At 42.6% G+C, this 13,710-nt stretch overlaps 1 protein-coding gene across 4 annotated transcripts in view; it reads left to right on the plus strand.

Annotated features, from left to right (window-relative positions):
* piezo1 (piezo type mechanosensitive ion channel component 1 (Er blood group)) overlaps positions 1-13,710 on the plus strand; it is a 347,945-nt gene that overhangs the window by 148,473 nt on the left and 185,762 nt on the right. For all 4 annotated transcript variants that reach the window (XM_078210703.1, XM_078210705.1, XM_078210706.1 and 1 more), the window contains exon 5: positions 6,291-6,447. In XM_078210703.1, the coding sequence (XP_078066829.1) occupies positions 6,291-6,447 (157 nt within the window). The remainder of the gene's footprint in view (positions 1-6,290; positions 6,448-13,710) is intronic.

Consider the following 13,710-nt stretch of genomic DNA (forward strand, 5'->3'; position numbering starts at 1 on the left):
TCCCCATGTCTGCATGGGTTTCCTCCGGGTGCTCCGGTTTCCTCCCACAGTCCAAAGATGTGCGGGTTAGGTTGATTGGCCATGCTAAATTGACGTTAGTGTCAGGAGGATTAGCAGAGTAAATGTGTGTGGTTACGGGTATATGGTCTGGGTGGGATTGTGGTTAGTACAGACTCGATGGGCCAAAGAGGGGGGTGGGGGAGGGGTGTGGGGTGTTGGGTGGGGGTGGTGTGGGGGATGGGGAGGGGTGCTGAGCCCACTGAAGGGAACACTGGCTGCCCTGTAGCTATTGGCTGGAGGTGGGATTTCCACCCTGCGGAACAGCCAATCCTGCCTCAGAGAGGTGTCAGCCAATGGGAGGCAGGCAGTTCTGTGGAACTCTGGGACAGGCGTGCAGCATAGAATTGGGATTTGGATGAGTAAATGGCGGCGGTCTTTCCGGATGCCCAGCCAGCAGGCTACAATGAAGGGGGCAAGAATGGGGTTTGAGAGATGAATGGCGGCAGAGGGGGTCAAATCTCTGGAGGTCCTCCAATAGGGTCAAAGGGCACAGTAAAGAGGGAGCCTCTTGTCTGCCACCAGCCTGTGCAGGGAAAGCTGCCAGGCTGGTCACTTGGCATGGAATTGACACTTGCTGGTTAATTCCCACGCAACAACAGGATGAGGCCCTTAAATGGGAATTAATTGCTGACTGTGGGTTCACGGCACCTTCCATGGTGTTCACTGATGTCTCGGACCTGCTTCAGGACCTCAGGGTGTGCGCCAAAGGCTGGTAAGGATACAGCAAAGGGGGTGATGGAAGAAGATTTAGGTGTTACTGAGAGAGGACGGTTTAGGTGTGAGTGGGAGATGAAGGTTTAAGTGGGGATGAAGCTATTGGGGGTGAAGCTGGCACCTCTCTGACCCAAGCCTGTGGTCATCTAACCTAAGGGCCGGAATTCTCTGGCCATTCATGACCCACCGCTGCCGCCAGCAGAGAATTTAGCACTCAGCCAAATCTCCATTCACTGCAGCGGGATCAGGCAAATGCCTGCATCAAGTGAACGGAAAGCCATAGGAACATATAAAGGTTTATTTACTAATGTTATCTGTAGATTTGTATTTATCAAATTGTTCTCCATCTGGTAAGAAAAATATCAATATCTTACCATTTATTTGATCTGTTGGACCAGAAGTAGAGTTTTTTTTTAAATTTATTCATGGGACATGGGCGTCACTGGCTGGCCAGCATTTATTGCCCATCCCTGAGGGCAGTTGAGAGTCAACCACATTGCTGTGGCTCTGGATTCACATGTAGGCCAGACCGGATAAGGGCGGCAGATTTCCTTCCCTAAAGGACATTAGTGAACCAGAAGGGTCTTTCCAACAATCAACAATGGTTTCATGGCCATCAGTAGATCAGATATTTCCTTATTGAATTCAAATTCCACCAGCTGCCGTGGTGGGATTCAAACCCGAGTCCCCAGAACATTAGCTGAGTTTCTGGATTAATAGCTTAGTGATAATACACTAAGCCATCGCCTCCCTTTGATAATAGTAGGGGTTGACATTGCACACAGGTCTGAGGAGAGGAAACTGGCATTCGGCCTCTGATATTCGGGTAAGCATTCTCCAAGGCGGCCTTCACAACATACGACAGCGCAGAGTCGCTGAGCAGAGACTGATAGCCAAGTTCTGCACACATGAGGACGGCCTCAACCGGGATCTTGGGTTCATGTCACACTATCTGTAACTCCCACAACTTGCCTGGACTTGCAAAGTCTCACTGGCTGTCCTGTCTGGAGACAATACACATCTCTTCATAGGAGACAGAGGGTAGTGGTCGAAGGGTCTTTTTCCGGCTGGAGGTCTGTGACCAGTGGTGTTCCGCAGGGCTCTGTACTGGGACCTCTGCTATTTGTGATATATATAAATGATTTGGAAGAAGGTGTAACTGGTGTAATCAGCAAGTTTGCGGATGACACGAAGATGGCTGGACTTGCGGATAGCGAAGAGCATTGTCGGGCAATACAGCAGGATATAGATAGGCTGGAAAATTGGGCGGAGAGGTGGCAGATGGAGTTTAATCCGGATAAATGCGAAGTGATGCATTTTGGAAGAAATAATGTAGGGAGGAGTTATACAATAAATGGCAGAGTCATCAGGAGTATAGAAACACAGAGGGACCTAGGTGTGCAAGTCCACAAATCCTTGAAGGTGGCAACACAGGTGGAGAAGGTGGTGAAGAAGGCATATGGTATGCTTGCCTTTATAGGACGGGGTATAGAGTATAAAAGCTGGAGTCTGATGATGCAGCTGTATAGAACGCTGGTTAGGCCACATTTGGAGTACTGCGTCCAGTTCTGGTCGCCGCTCTACCAGAAGGACGTGGAGGCGTTAGAGAGAGTGCAGAGAAGGTTTACCAGGATGTTGCCTGGTATGGAGGGTCTTAGCTATGAGGAGAGATTGGGTAAACTGGGGTTGTTCTCCCTGGAAAGATGGAGAATGAGGGGAGATCTAATAGAGGTGTACAAGATTATGAAGGGGATAGATAGGGTGAACGGTGGGAAGCTTTTTCCCAGATCAGAAGTGACGTTCACGAGGGGTCACAGGCTCAAGGTGAGAGGGGCGAAGTATAACTCAGATATCAGAGGGATGTTTTTTACGCAGAGGGTGGTGGGGGCCTGGAATGCGCTGCCAAGTAGGGTGGTGGAGGCAGGCACGCTGACATCGTTTAAGACTTACCTGGATAGTCACATGAGCAGCCTGGGAATGGAGGGATACAAACGATTGGTCTAGTTGGACCAAGGAGCGGCACAGGCTTGGAGGGCCGAAGGGCCTGTTTCCTGTGCTGTACTGTTCTTTGTTCTTTGTTCTTTAACCTGTGCTAACGCTCTCTCCACTCACATTGTCTGTACCTTTAAGACTTGATTAGCTGTAAAGACTCGCATTCCAATCATTATTCATTATTCTGTAAATTGAGTTTGTGTCTTTATATGCCCTGTTTGTGAACACTCACCTGATGAAGGAGCAGCGCTCCGAAAGCTAGTGGCGTTTGCTACCAAATAAACCTGTTGGACTTTAACCTGGTGTTGTTAGACTCCTTACTGAGAGGAAACTGACCAGGGTAGATAGACATTTTGCAATCAGTCAGTGCTACACATTGTATTGTCATTACTCATAACTAGCTTATGGCTCATTTCCAGCTGACTAGTATACATTTTCCATCTCTGCAACATCACATCATCAGAAACACCACTATTAAATTGCAATTACTATACCCAAAACTGAGAGTACAGTTGGATGCATGGATCTGTAGCAGAAAAGTGTGTTCAAATATTTTGAGGGTTTCGTTTCAACTGCAATATTATTGCGATGAATGACGTTTTACCATTTTTGGTTTTAAATATTGAACTCCCGCACACCAATGGGGAAAGTATTATTTGTTGAAACAGGCAAGGTTACAAACCAGCTCCCCCATAGGATTTTTTGCTGGACAACTGAAAGATAAAATGCAATGGTAGGATGTTACGAGGATGTGCTTTGAGATTAGAATTTCTAATTTTTCTTTTCCTGGCTGGATTTTAAAAAAAAAACTGGGATCCCTCTACACACAGTGGGAAAACTTCCCAGACTGCGGCAGTACACACAATTTTGCATTCCACCATGTGGGACATTAAGGACCAGATCCAAAACTTCAAGGTACATTATGAAGTTAGCTGAGACCCCAGCTATTTTGATTTTGGCATTAATGTGTGTTCCACTCCAGGTGTGATTCAATTGACCCACTAGGAAGCTTTTATTAAAACAAACTTTATTGCACAATACAGTTAAAATATAACAAAAAGAATGAGCGCAACTTTTATCAATTTAAATACTTAAACATGATTAGATATAATTCTTAACGGCTAACTATCTCTATAGTTCCAATTTAGGCAATATCCCCACAGACATACATCCTTCTTCAGAATCAGTTAGCACAAAAAACAGGCCCATATAGGTGCTAGGCTTCCTGCTTTTTAACCCCTCTGGACAGCGATACAGAAAGACACCTGTCTTCTGACTCCCAAACAGCAGCCTCCAGTGAAAGATCTATCTCTCATCACCAGTAAATAGAACTGACTCCTAAAAATGTCCTGCACAAGAAACGTGTGTCTTTAAGAAATACATTTCTTGAAGACACAGTATCATCAAAGGATGAAGATTCAACCCCCTGAGAAGCATGAAACACCCACTCCCCTATTGATTCACATCATCCTGAGACTTTACAAATGTTTCTGAGTTGAGACAGTAAAATGCAATTACTTGCTCTGAAACAATAACTGCAGCAGACACGAACTAATAGAATTTATCTGGAATATGCACCCAGCTTCAAGGACTAAACAGGAGCGAGAACAGAAGACAGTACTATACTGAACACAGGCTGTCAAAGCTGTGTACCTCTTTCTCTCTGTCTCACTCTGTCTCTGTCTCCGTCTCTCTCTCTCCTTCTCTCTCAAAAGTGCTGTGCTCAATTTACAAAATAACAATCCTGAGAAGAGAAACCAACCGTGAACCAAGATCTTTTCTGAAAAAGTAAATGGAGGTCTGCTCGACACAACTATACCCAGGAAGAGAACTGAACAAAATGGCCGCAACGTGGCACCACTGCAAGGAGACCATCCAAGGAACATCTAACCTCTTTTTAAAATTTTCCCTGAACTGTAAATAATCCTATAAGCCTATCCTCTTACTCTGCCCATCTATACCAGTGCGTGAGTGTAGGTCCAGACAAATGCATGTGGCCATAGGGAATGCTGGTTGCGATTTACTTTGTTTTTTTTTAGTTCAGGAAATAGTTTCAATAAATGTGCTCTTTATTTAACCTAAAAAAAACTTGTCTGCATAATTTTTTACAATCTCAAAGCATTAATAGTGGGACTCTTACAGAATCGGCGAAGCATATTCTCTCTAAATTCAATAAAAATCCTCTTGCGGTTTGGAGTGGTATAACAGTGAAGCCACTTTACTCCTCCTCACCTGGTCATAGCATACTGTCAAACGAATTGGCTAACCTTCATGTAAAATTGGATACTTTATGGCCATTGATGTACGCCAGAATTCTACCGCCCCGTCCGCCACGGAATCCGGGCAGGCACAGAACAGACAACGGAAATGTACATTGATCTCGGGTGGGATTTTCCAGTCTCGCTCACGCGAGGCCATAAAATCCCACCTTTAAGAAAGAAGAATCATGGACTCACGCATTAGTACATTAACAGATCTACTGAGTGTTGATATTTGGAATACCTTAGCCATTTGCTAAAAGTTGCTAACACTGTTCACACTGCCAGTGACTGGTTTTTAGCCATTCCCTGCAGATTTGCTGAACTAGCTGTACACATTTCTTATTATTTATATTTTTATGTTACTGCAGTCTGAGCAGCTTGACATTCCCCACAACTCACTTTTTTATAACACCATTGCAGATGAATGTTACTGCGTGTGGAACATAAATTTCTTGCTGCTGCAAGGACTGTCAGGTCCACCACACAATATTTTACTGTTTGGAACTTTCCTGCTGAATACATCAAGTACCTCAGCGATAATTGAATCAGATGAGTTCACCCCAAAAATCTGTCAATGTTTCAAAAGCCCCCCTCATTTCTGAAATCCTTGACCAATCATGGTGCTAATCAAATCTCAAGAAATGTTAGAGATGCTGTTCAAACAGTGTGGGACATCAGTGATAACATTTCCATTTTGTACATCCACTCTGTATCCCGGAGGTGAGACTTGCGGCTGGTTTAATGCTGACTATCAGTGACTCCCCAAACCCCTTTCACGAAGGAGTCTTTTGATGAAGAAATTTGATTCCACAATCGTGGATTGGGATTCAAGTTACTTGTTTAAAGTTTATTTATTATTGCCACAAGTAGGCTTACATTAACACTGCAGTGAAGTTATTGTGAAAATCCCCTACTCGCCACGTTCTGGCATCTGTTTGGGTACACTGAGGAAGAATTTAGCATGGCTAACGCACCTAACTCGCACGTCTTTCAGACTGTGGGAGGAAACTGGAGCACCCGGAGGAAACCCACACAGACACGGGGAGAACGTGCAGACTCCGCACAGACAGTTGCCCAAGCCAGGAATCAAACTTGGGTTCCTGATGCTGTGAGGCAGCAGTGCTAACCAGTGTGCCACCCCCCACACACTGGTCAAATCCAACTTGCCACCCAGTTTTCGCTGCCAACTTACAATTTGAATGATTGCTAAAACAATCTACATGATTGGTCATCATGCATTTTTCATTTCTCTTTCTGTTCTAGGCTTGATCTGAATGATATTCCAAATTGCATTCGACTAGTTGCTCCAGATTTGGGAATATTTCTCATTAGCTGCTTTACATTAGCCTTTTGTAATCGTTTGACAAAGAAGAAGACAACCCCAAACAAAGAAGCAGAGAGCGCTGACGCCAATGAGGAGGTGAGAGCCAATGTTTTAGAATTGGCAAAGTATGTTTTTGTAGAACATTGTTCCTGGTCTCGTATCTCGTATTACTGTTTAATAATGTCAGTATTTAATATTAAAAGGCAATCTTATCAGAACTCCTTTCAGTTTATACATTTTGTACCTTATGTGCATTTTTATCCCCTCGTCTTCCATTAACAAAGTATTTTTCTCTTCACTCCGAGCAAAGAGGAGGCAAACATATAACCGGTTCTTAAATGCTCTATCATACTCTGAACCGACTACTAGAAGACAGAGGTAAGGTTACCAGGAGACCCAACTTTCTCTCTGATTTTGTGACTCTCATTGGTGAGAAGTGTCTGGAACAAACTGCCAGAGGTAGTAGTAGAGGCGGGTACAATTTTGTCTTTTAAAAAGCATTTAGACAGTTACATGGGTAAAATGGGTATAGAGGGATATGGGCCAAATGCAGACAATTAGGATTAGCTTAGGAGTTGAAAAAAAAAAGGGCAGCATGGACAAGTTGGGCCGAAGGGCCTGTTTCCATGCTGTAAACCTCTATGACTCTAAGTATCTCACTTTCATTTAGTACCGGGTTAGATGGACCCAACTGCAATCGGGAAATGATTGTTTTAAATGTGGAATATTCAAATCCCTGATTCAGCATATCTGAATATGGCTATATTATGTGACCAGGTTTTGCTGTAACTTTTATCTTGAATATGTACACAGCTAAACATTTAAGAGCTAGCAATTTCTCTATTTAATTATACCAAAGGCAAACTCATGGACCAAATCATAAGGAATACCCAACTTTGCCTGTGGGAAGTATCTATTGCTTGTCTGATAGCTACCCATAAATTGGCTCTAAGTACTGGAGTGATTAAATGCTTCATTCCTGACCGGAATGTTGCGTGTTTGAAACATAGGCTGAAACTCTACCACCTTGCCCTCCCCGGAATCGGGGCGGGCGACGTTCCCAGAACGGAAATCTCCGTTGGCCTCGGGCGGGATTTTACGATCTCGCCCGAGCGAAGCTGTAAACTCCCGCCCACAGAAACTATATTAACAAAGCAGTAAAAATGTTGACACGGTAACTTAGCAACCTGGAATATGCCATCTTCTGTCTTAACACGTTTTTCTGAGCTTGTGGCAAAAGCACCCATCTGAAGCTGAAGGGGTGGTTCTTGAAGTATGAATATTGAACTGAATTATATTAGTCCTAACTGCAGTTTTAAACCTGCCATCTGCTGGAAAGCTATTGCAGGGTGAAGCCCAGTAAGATGGGAGTCAAGGACCTGAAGAGGAATTTAAAGTTTTTATTTTCCTCATGGGTTCAGGAGAAGCAGGAACCCTCCCCTCCCCACAATTTACTTGTTTAAACCGGTGAATCTTTCTTTTGTACTGGCTGGTGTCCTTTTGCCCTTTGAACTTCCAGTTATGCCAGCTGGTGCTGCTGGCTGTGGGCAGCTGACCTGTGACACACAGACGAGGCCTTGCATTAATATCACCCCTGCACCCATACCTGTTCAAATCATGCTGCCAGTTTAAATCACCAATATTATTCTTCGCAAACTATTCTGTGATGTTTAGCCAGTGATTGTGTTGCATAGCTCCAATTGTGATTAACTTGGTGACACAGTTTCTCCTTCTGCAAACCGGATAAAGCTGTCTAAAAAAGTATTGCATGTTATGTAGGGCACAGAAAAAGGCCATTCGGCCCGTTAGAGCCCTGCTGAGTTCGTGCTTCGTGTGAGCCTCTTCTGCGCTCCTCCTCTTCAAACCTCGTCAATTTATTCAACTCTTTCTTTTGCCTTCATGTTTGTCTTGTTCCCCCTCAGGTGCATTCAAACTATTCGTTACTTGAAGCAAGTACATCTATTCTATTTGTTACTTGAAGCAAGTACATTTATGCTATCAGTTTCTTGAGATGCATTTCCACATCTAATCACTCTGTGGGAAAGGATTTTATTTCTTGAATTCCATGTTGGATTTATTAGTGGCTCTCTTACATTTATGGCCCTAATTCTGGTCTCACTGAAATTGGAAACATCCTGTCTACATCTATCTTCTCAAACCTTCCATAACCTCACGGGGGAGTCCTCATGGGAGAGGTCGGTGTGTCCAGTCACAGTTAGATATGTACCGTGAATCGGACAGTGTAGTGGGAAGTCACTTACCTTCTGTTCCTGCGGTCTTTTATCTCAGTTTTTCTGGCAAGTTTCCTGAGACCTGAGAAACTGGATTATCAGAGTTAATTTTCCAATGGTGAAAATAAAGGCGGCTCACAGCTTCATTATAATGTTTAAAGTGCCACCCTACCTCCTTGAAGTGGGCTGATCAGCCATCCTCTCTCATCCCACCTCCATTAAAACCGGAAGGTGGTGGATTGAGATCGGGATTCAGACTGGAACACTTTAATCTCACATCCCCTCCAAATACCCCAACAAAACCTACTCCGTCTTTTCAGGGATTGAAATTCCCTCCTTTGTTAGAACTCGGGTATCCAGGCAGTGAAAGATGGAAGGTGTCTATACATTTACAGGATTTTATTACTGGAAACACACACTGAGTATGACAGACATACAACCATCAATGCTTCTTTCAGACTGTTCATACATATGTTACAGAGAGCAGAGAGTTTAATTTAAAAGAGCCCTGAATTCTCCTCTCACCGCCTGTCTGTAAACAGAGAGGTGTTTTTTATTTCTTAATTTTGATTTCCCCCTTTATAAGTGATAGCGTATTTTCTCCAACCCTTCAGTTTTAGAGTGACTCAAGCCTCCAATAATAACCCCACAGCAAACCCGAGACGGACTAAACTCAGAGGTTTAGTTTATTTTACACACAAACAGGAAAAGGGTTCACAACTCCCCCTTTGAGGGACTCTAGTTTTGCTGATGGAAGATGTCAGACTGACTCTGTAAGCTTCACATGGTAATGTTACTGCTTCTAGCAGCTTGTGGGAGGGGGTCCATGTGACATAACTCTTGCCTCTTCCTCTTGGTTTGGACAAAGGACGTACATTCTTGGTCCAGATTTTTGAGATGGTTAATGTTTCATCCATTAATAAGTTTACCAGATGTTTCAGGGTCTTTTTGTTCTTGCAGACGGATTGTCTTTGTTGGCCAGGGCTGAGCTCAGAAATGTGAAAGAGCCTCTGTGCATTTCCTTGGAAGTTGATTTCTGCAGTAACTGGGGGCATTGGTGCATCTTTGGAGATAATGAGGATGCGATGGTTTTCTGAAAGCTAGAAATTCCTTTTGTGTGAGCCATAGCCAGTCATGGTTTCATCTGTGTAAAGCATTTGTCCATATATAAACATACATATATAATTAATATATATTAAAAATAAATAATTTTATAAAGTAGCCAGGATATCACCTTCTTGGCATGTCATATGTACATATGAATCTCCAATTAATACCCATGACCTGAATGCAATTACCATCCAACTGATGTACAGTTAACACCCTTTTGTGTCAACTTTTCTCATTATAAATTGTATACCCACATTTATAGTGAAAACAGTCTTTCACAGTATAATTTAACCACCAGTTGGAGTTTGTGTTACAATGCTTTGTGGCTTCCAGTTCTTTTGTCCATTCTACAGAGAAACTACATACTGTTATGCTCAAATTAATTTTCCTGTACTTTGTTTCTCAACTTATTTTCTGTTTTTATTCTTTCGTAAGATGAGTGGGTCACTATCTAGGCCAGCATTTATTGCCCATGCCTAATTGTCCTTGAGAAGGTGATAGTGATAAGTTTAGCTATTTAGTTAACTATATGAAACATTATGAAATCAAAGCGTTATGAACGCTTTGGTGAGGCCAAATTTGGAGTATTGTGTAAAGTTTTGGTCACCTAGTTACAGGAAGGATGTAAATAAGATTGAAAGAGTGCAGAGAAGGTTCACAAGGATGTTGCCGGGACTTGAGAAGCTGAGTTACAGAGAGAGATTGAATAGGTTGGGACTTTATTCCCTGGAGCGTAGAAGATTGAGGGGAGATTTGATAGAGGTGTATAAGATTTTGATGGGTATAGATAGAGTGAATGCAAGCAGGCTTTTTCCGCTGAGGCTAGGGGAGAAAAAAACCAGAGGGCATGGGTTAAGGGTGAAAGGAGAAAAGTTTAGAGGGAATATTAGGGGGGGCTTCTTCACGCAGAGAGTGGTGGGAGTGTGGAATGAGCTGCCAGATAAAGTGGTAAATGCGGGGTCACTTTTAACATTTAAGAAAAACTTGGACGGGTTCATGGATGAGAGGGGTGTGGAGGGATATGGTCCAAGTGCAGGTCAGTGGGACTAGGCATAAAATGGTTCGGCACAGACAAGAAGGGCCAAAAGGCCTGTTTCTGAGCTGTAATTTTCTATGGTTCTAATAGAAAGTGGGACTTTAACAAATGGACTAAATTATATCTGTGTGGTGTAGTCCATTTAGAAACATAGAGACATAGAATCCCTACAGTGCAGGAGGAGGCCATTCGGCCCATCGAGTCTGCACCAACCACAATGCCACCCAGGCCTTATTCCCATAACCCCACATATTTACCCTGCTAATCACCCTGACACCAGGGTCAATTTAGCATAGCTGAATCAACCTAACCCGCACATCTTTGGACTGTGGGAGGAAACCGGAGCACCCGGAAAAAACCCACGCAGACATGGGGAGAACATGCAAATTCCACACAGACAGTGACCCGAAGCTGGAATTGGGTCCCTGGCGCTGTGAGGCAACAGTGCTAACCACTGTGCCGCCGTACCGCCCTGCACCCTATCCTTGTTCCCTGCACCTTATCCTTGTTTCACTTGAAAGTAGCTCTTGGCATTGAGATCAACTGGTGGTTAAATGAAAAAAACTGTCTTCACGGTTCACTCCGATCCTATTTATACACCTTGTAATTCCACAAGCTACTTCATTTTCAAAATACCACTTGACATTTGATCACGAAACATTTAGCACTTTCTCATTTAGCAATCACACGTTGAATTAAAAGATCTTAGGCAGCAACCCCAGGAACCTTTTTCCCAAAAAACAAGAAGAGATGTCCCTCCTGTAACTCAGATATTTTTAGTTGAGAACTGTTGCACAAGCCAAAATCTAACTGCACAGCTGTGACTACACTTAATGTGCGTATAGAATGAGATTTGCCTAATATAAACAATTTGACCCTCTCAAATTAACAGTGCAACACCTCAATAAATAGAATATTTTTTGGATTATTTATGTGAATCCAGCTGGTGCCTTCAACGTGTTAGGCATGCAACTTTCAAGCAGTATTCCCAGCTCATGTTATGAAATTATATAACCTTTGGCAAGTGTAATACAACCCTCATTCTCTCATTCCCTCAAGGTGCTTTCGTCTATGCTTTCCTTACAGTGTCTGACCACTTTAGAATCACAGAATCCCTACAGTGCAGAAGGAGGCCATTCGATCCGTTGAGTCTGCCCTGACCACAATCCCACCCAGGCCCTATTCCTGTAGTCCCACATATTTATCCTGCTAATCCCCCTGACACTAGGGTCAATTTACCTAACCTGCACATTTTTGGACTGTGGGAGGAAACCAGAGCACCCGGAGGAAACCCACGCAGACACGGGGAGAATGTGCAAACCCCACACAGGCAGTGACCCGGGGCCGGAATTGAACCCGGGTCCCTGGCGCTGTGAAGCAGCAGTGCTAACCACTGTGCCACCCTGCTGCCCCGGTTTTCACTTTAATCTCTAGATGAAGAAACCGCAGTTTCCAGTTGATATGTAATGATGCCTTGATTTGATATTTTTGTTATTTGTAGATATACATGGTCAGCCTCATATATATTGACTGAATAATTCACTGGTTGAATAACTCATATCAAATTTTGCTGATTACACTGGAGCAGAAGTGGCCCAGTAAGCTGAAACTAGAGTCTAAGGAAACTTTTGACTCAACTCAGTCTTTGAAATATATCTATAGATACGAGTAAACAACCAGAGACTTGTTTTAATGAATACTACAACTAAAATCCCATCCCTCTGTAACCAGTATCTTAATGTCTAAGTTTTGATTGGGGTGTTTACTAATAAGAGAAGAATAGGTTTCTGTTACAGCACTCAACAAATCTCAGATTGTTCAATAGGCAACATAGATATAATTCAATTCCTATTTTAAAGACAATTTGCATTTGAAATTCTTTATAAACCAAATAATCAACTCTTAATTTATTCAAGTCATTTTTATAAGTACAATAAGAAATCAAGCTTGCATGTAAATTTGATTCAAATAAGAAAACAGGGTCAAGGCAGTGTATACATTCGGAATGCAAATATGATTAGTGCTTTACTAAGCTGATGGTATTAAAGTCATATTTTCTATGTTGGTATAAATAACCTGAGATCCCACTTTCTCCGCAATTACTTGAATGGGTCGCTACTCAAATGATGAAAAGGAGTTTATCGTAAATATTGCTGATAAAGGAGACGTGCTGTCTCCTCAAGAATGGTTGTGGGGCAGCCATTTCCTGATTCATTCCCCATGCCAATGCCTTGACCAATCAGAGTTAACCTGCTTGGTTTGAATTTAAACAAAAAGGTTGGCCTTGGTGCATTCTCCATTGCAATCTTTACCAATTAGAGCCCACTTGCCAACCAATCAGCACTCTCTTCTCATGCAGGATAAATTGTTGTTCCCTTTGAGATTTGGTGTGCTTACAAATCTGTCCTGATGAGTGCAAAACAAAAATCTTTGACAGCATGTCTCTTTTTTTACAGCAATACTGTACTATCAACCAACTCTTATTGTAAATAATAAACCTGATGAACCTAAGAGTTGTATAACTGAGGTGTATGGTTGCAGATGCAATTTTACTACAAGAGTCAGCAACATATGCACAGCTGATGTATTTCAGTTAGCCAAAGTTTAACTGCCCATCATTATAAATATATATTATTCTGATTTTGGAATCTTAAACTTGCAGAATGAACTTGAATAGAGATCAATGTGAGGAGATACATTTTGGTAGGAAAAATGGGATCATATACTCCTTGGAAAATAAGTATCTAAATGGGGTAGACAAATTTCTGAATACAGATACATAAGTCACTGAAAGAAGCAAAGCAGGTTAATAATATGCCATTAAACCAGCAAACAAAGAATTAGAGTTCACTTTTAGTTGGATAGAGTTGAAGTTACAATAAACTTGTGTAGAATCTTGTTTAGGCCACACTTGGAGTACTGTGAACAGTTCTGCTCTCCATATTATCAAAAGGGATACAGAAGGACAGGAAATGTGGAGAA

The sequence above is a fragment of the Mustelus asterias genome, chromosome 4 (genome assembly GCF_964213995.1).
Source record: "Mustelus asterias chromosome 4, sMusAst1.hap1.1, whole genome shotgun sequence".
NCBI lineage: Eukaryota > Metazoa > Chordata > Chondrichthyes > Carcharhiniformes > Triakidae > Mustelus > Mustelus asterias.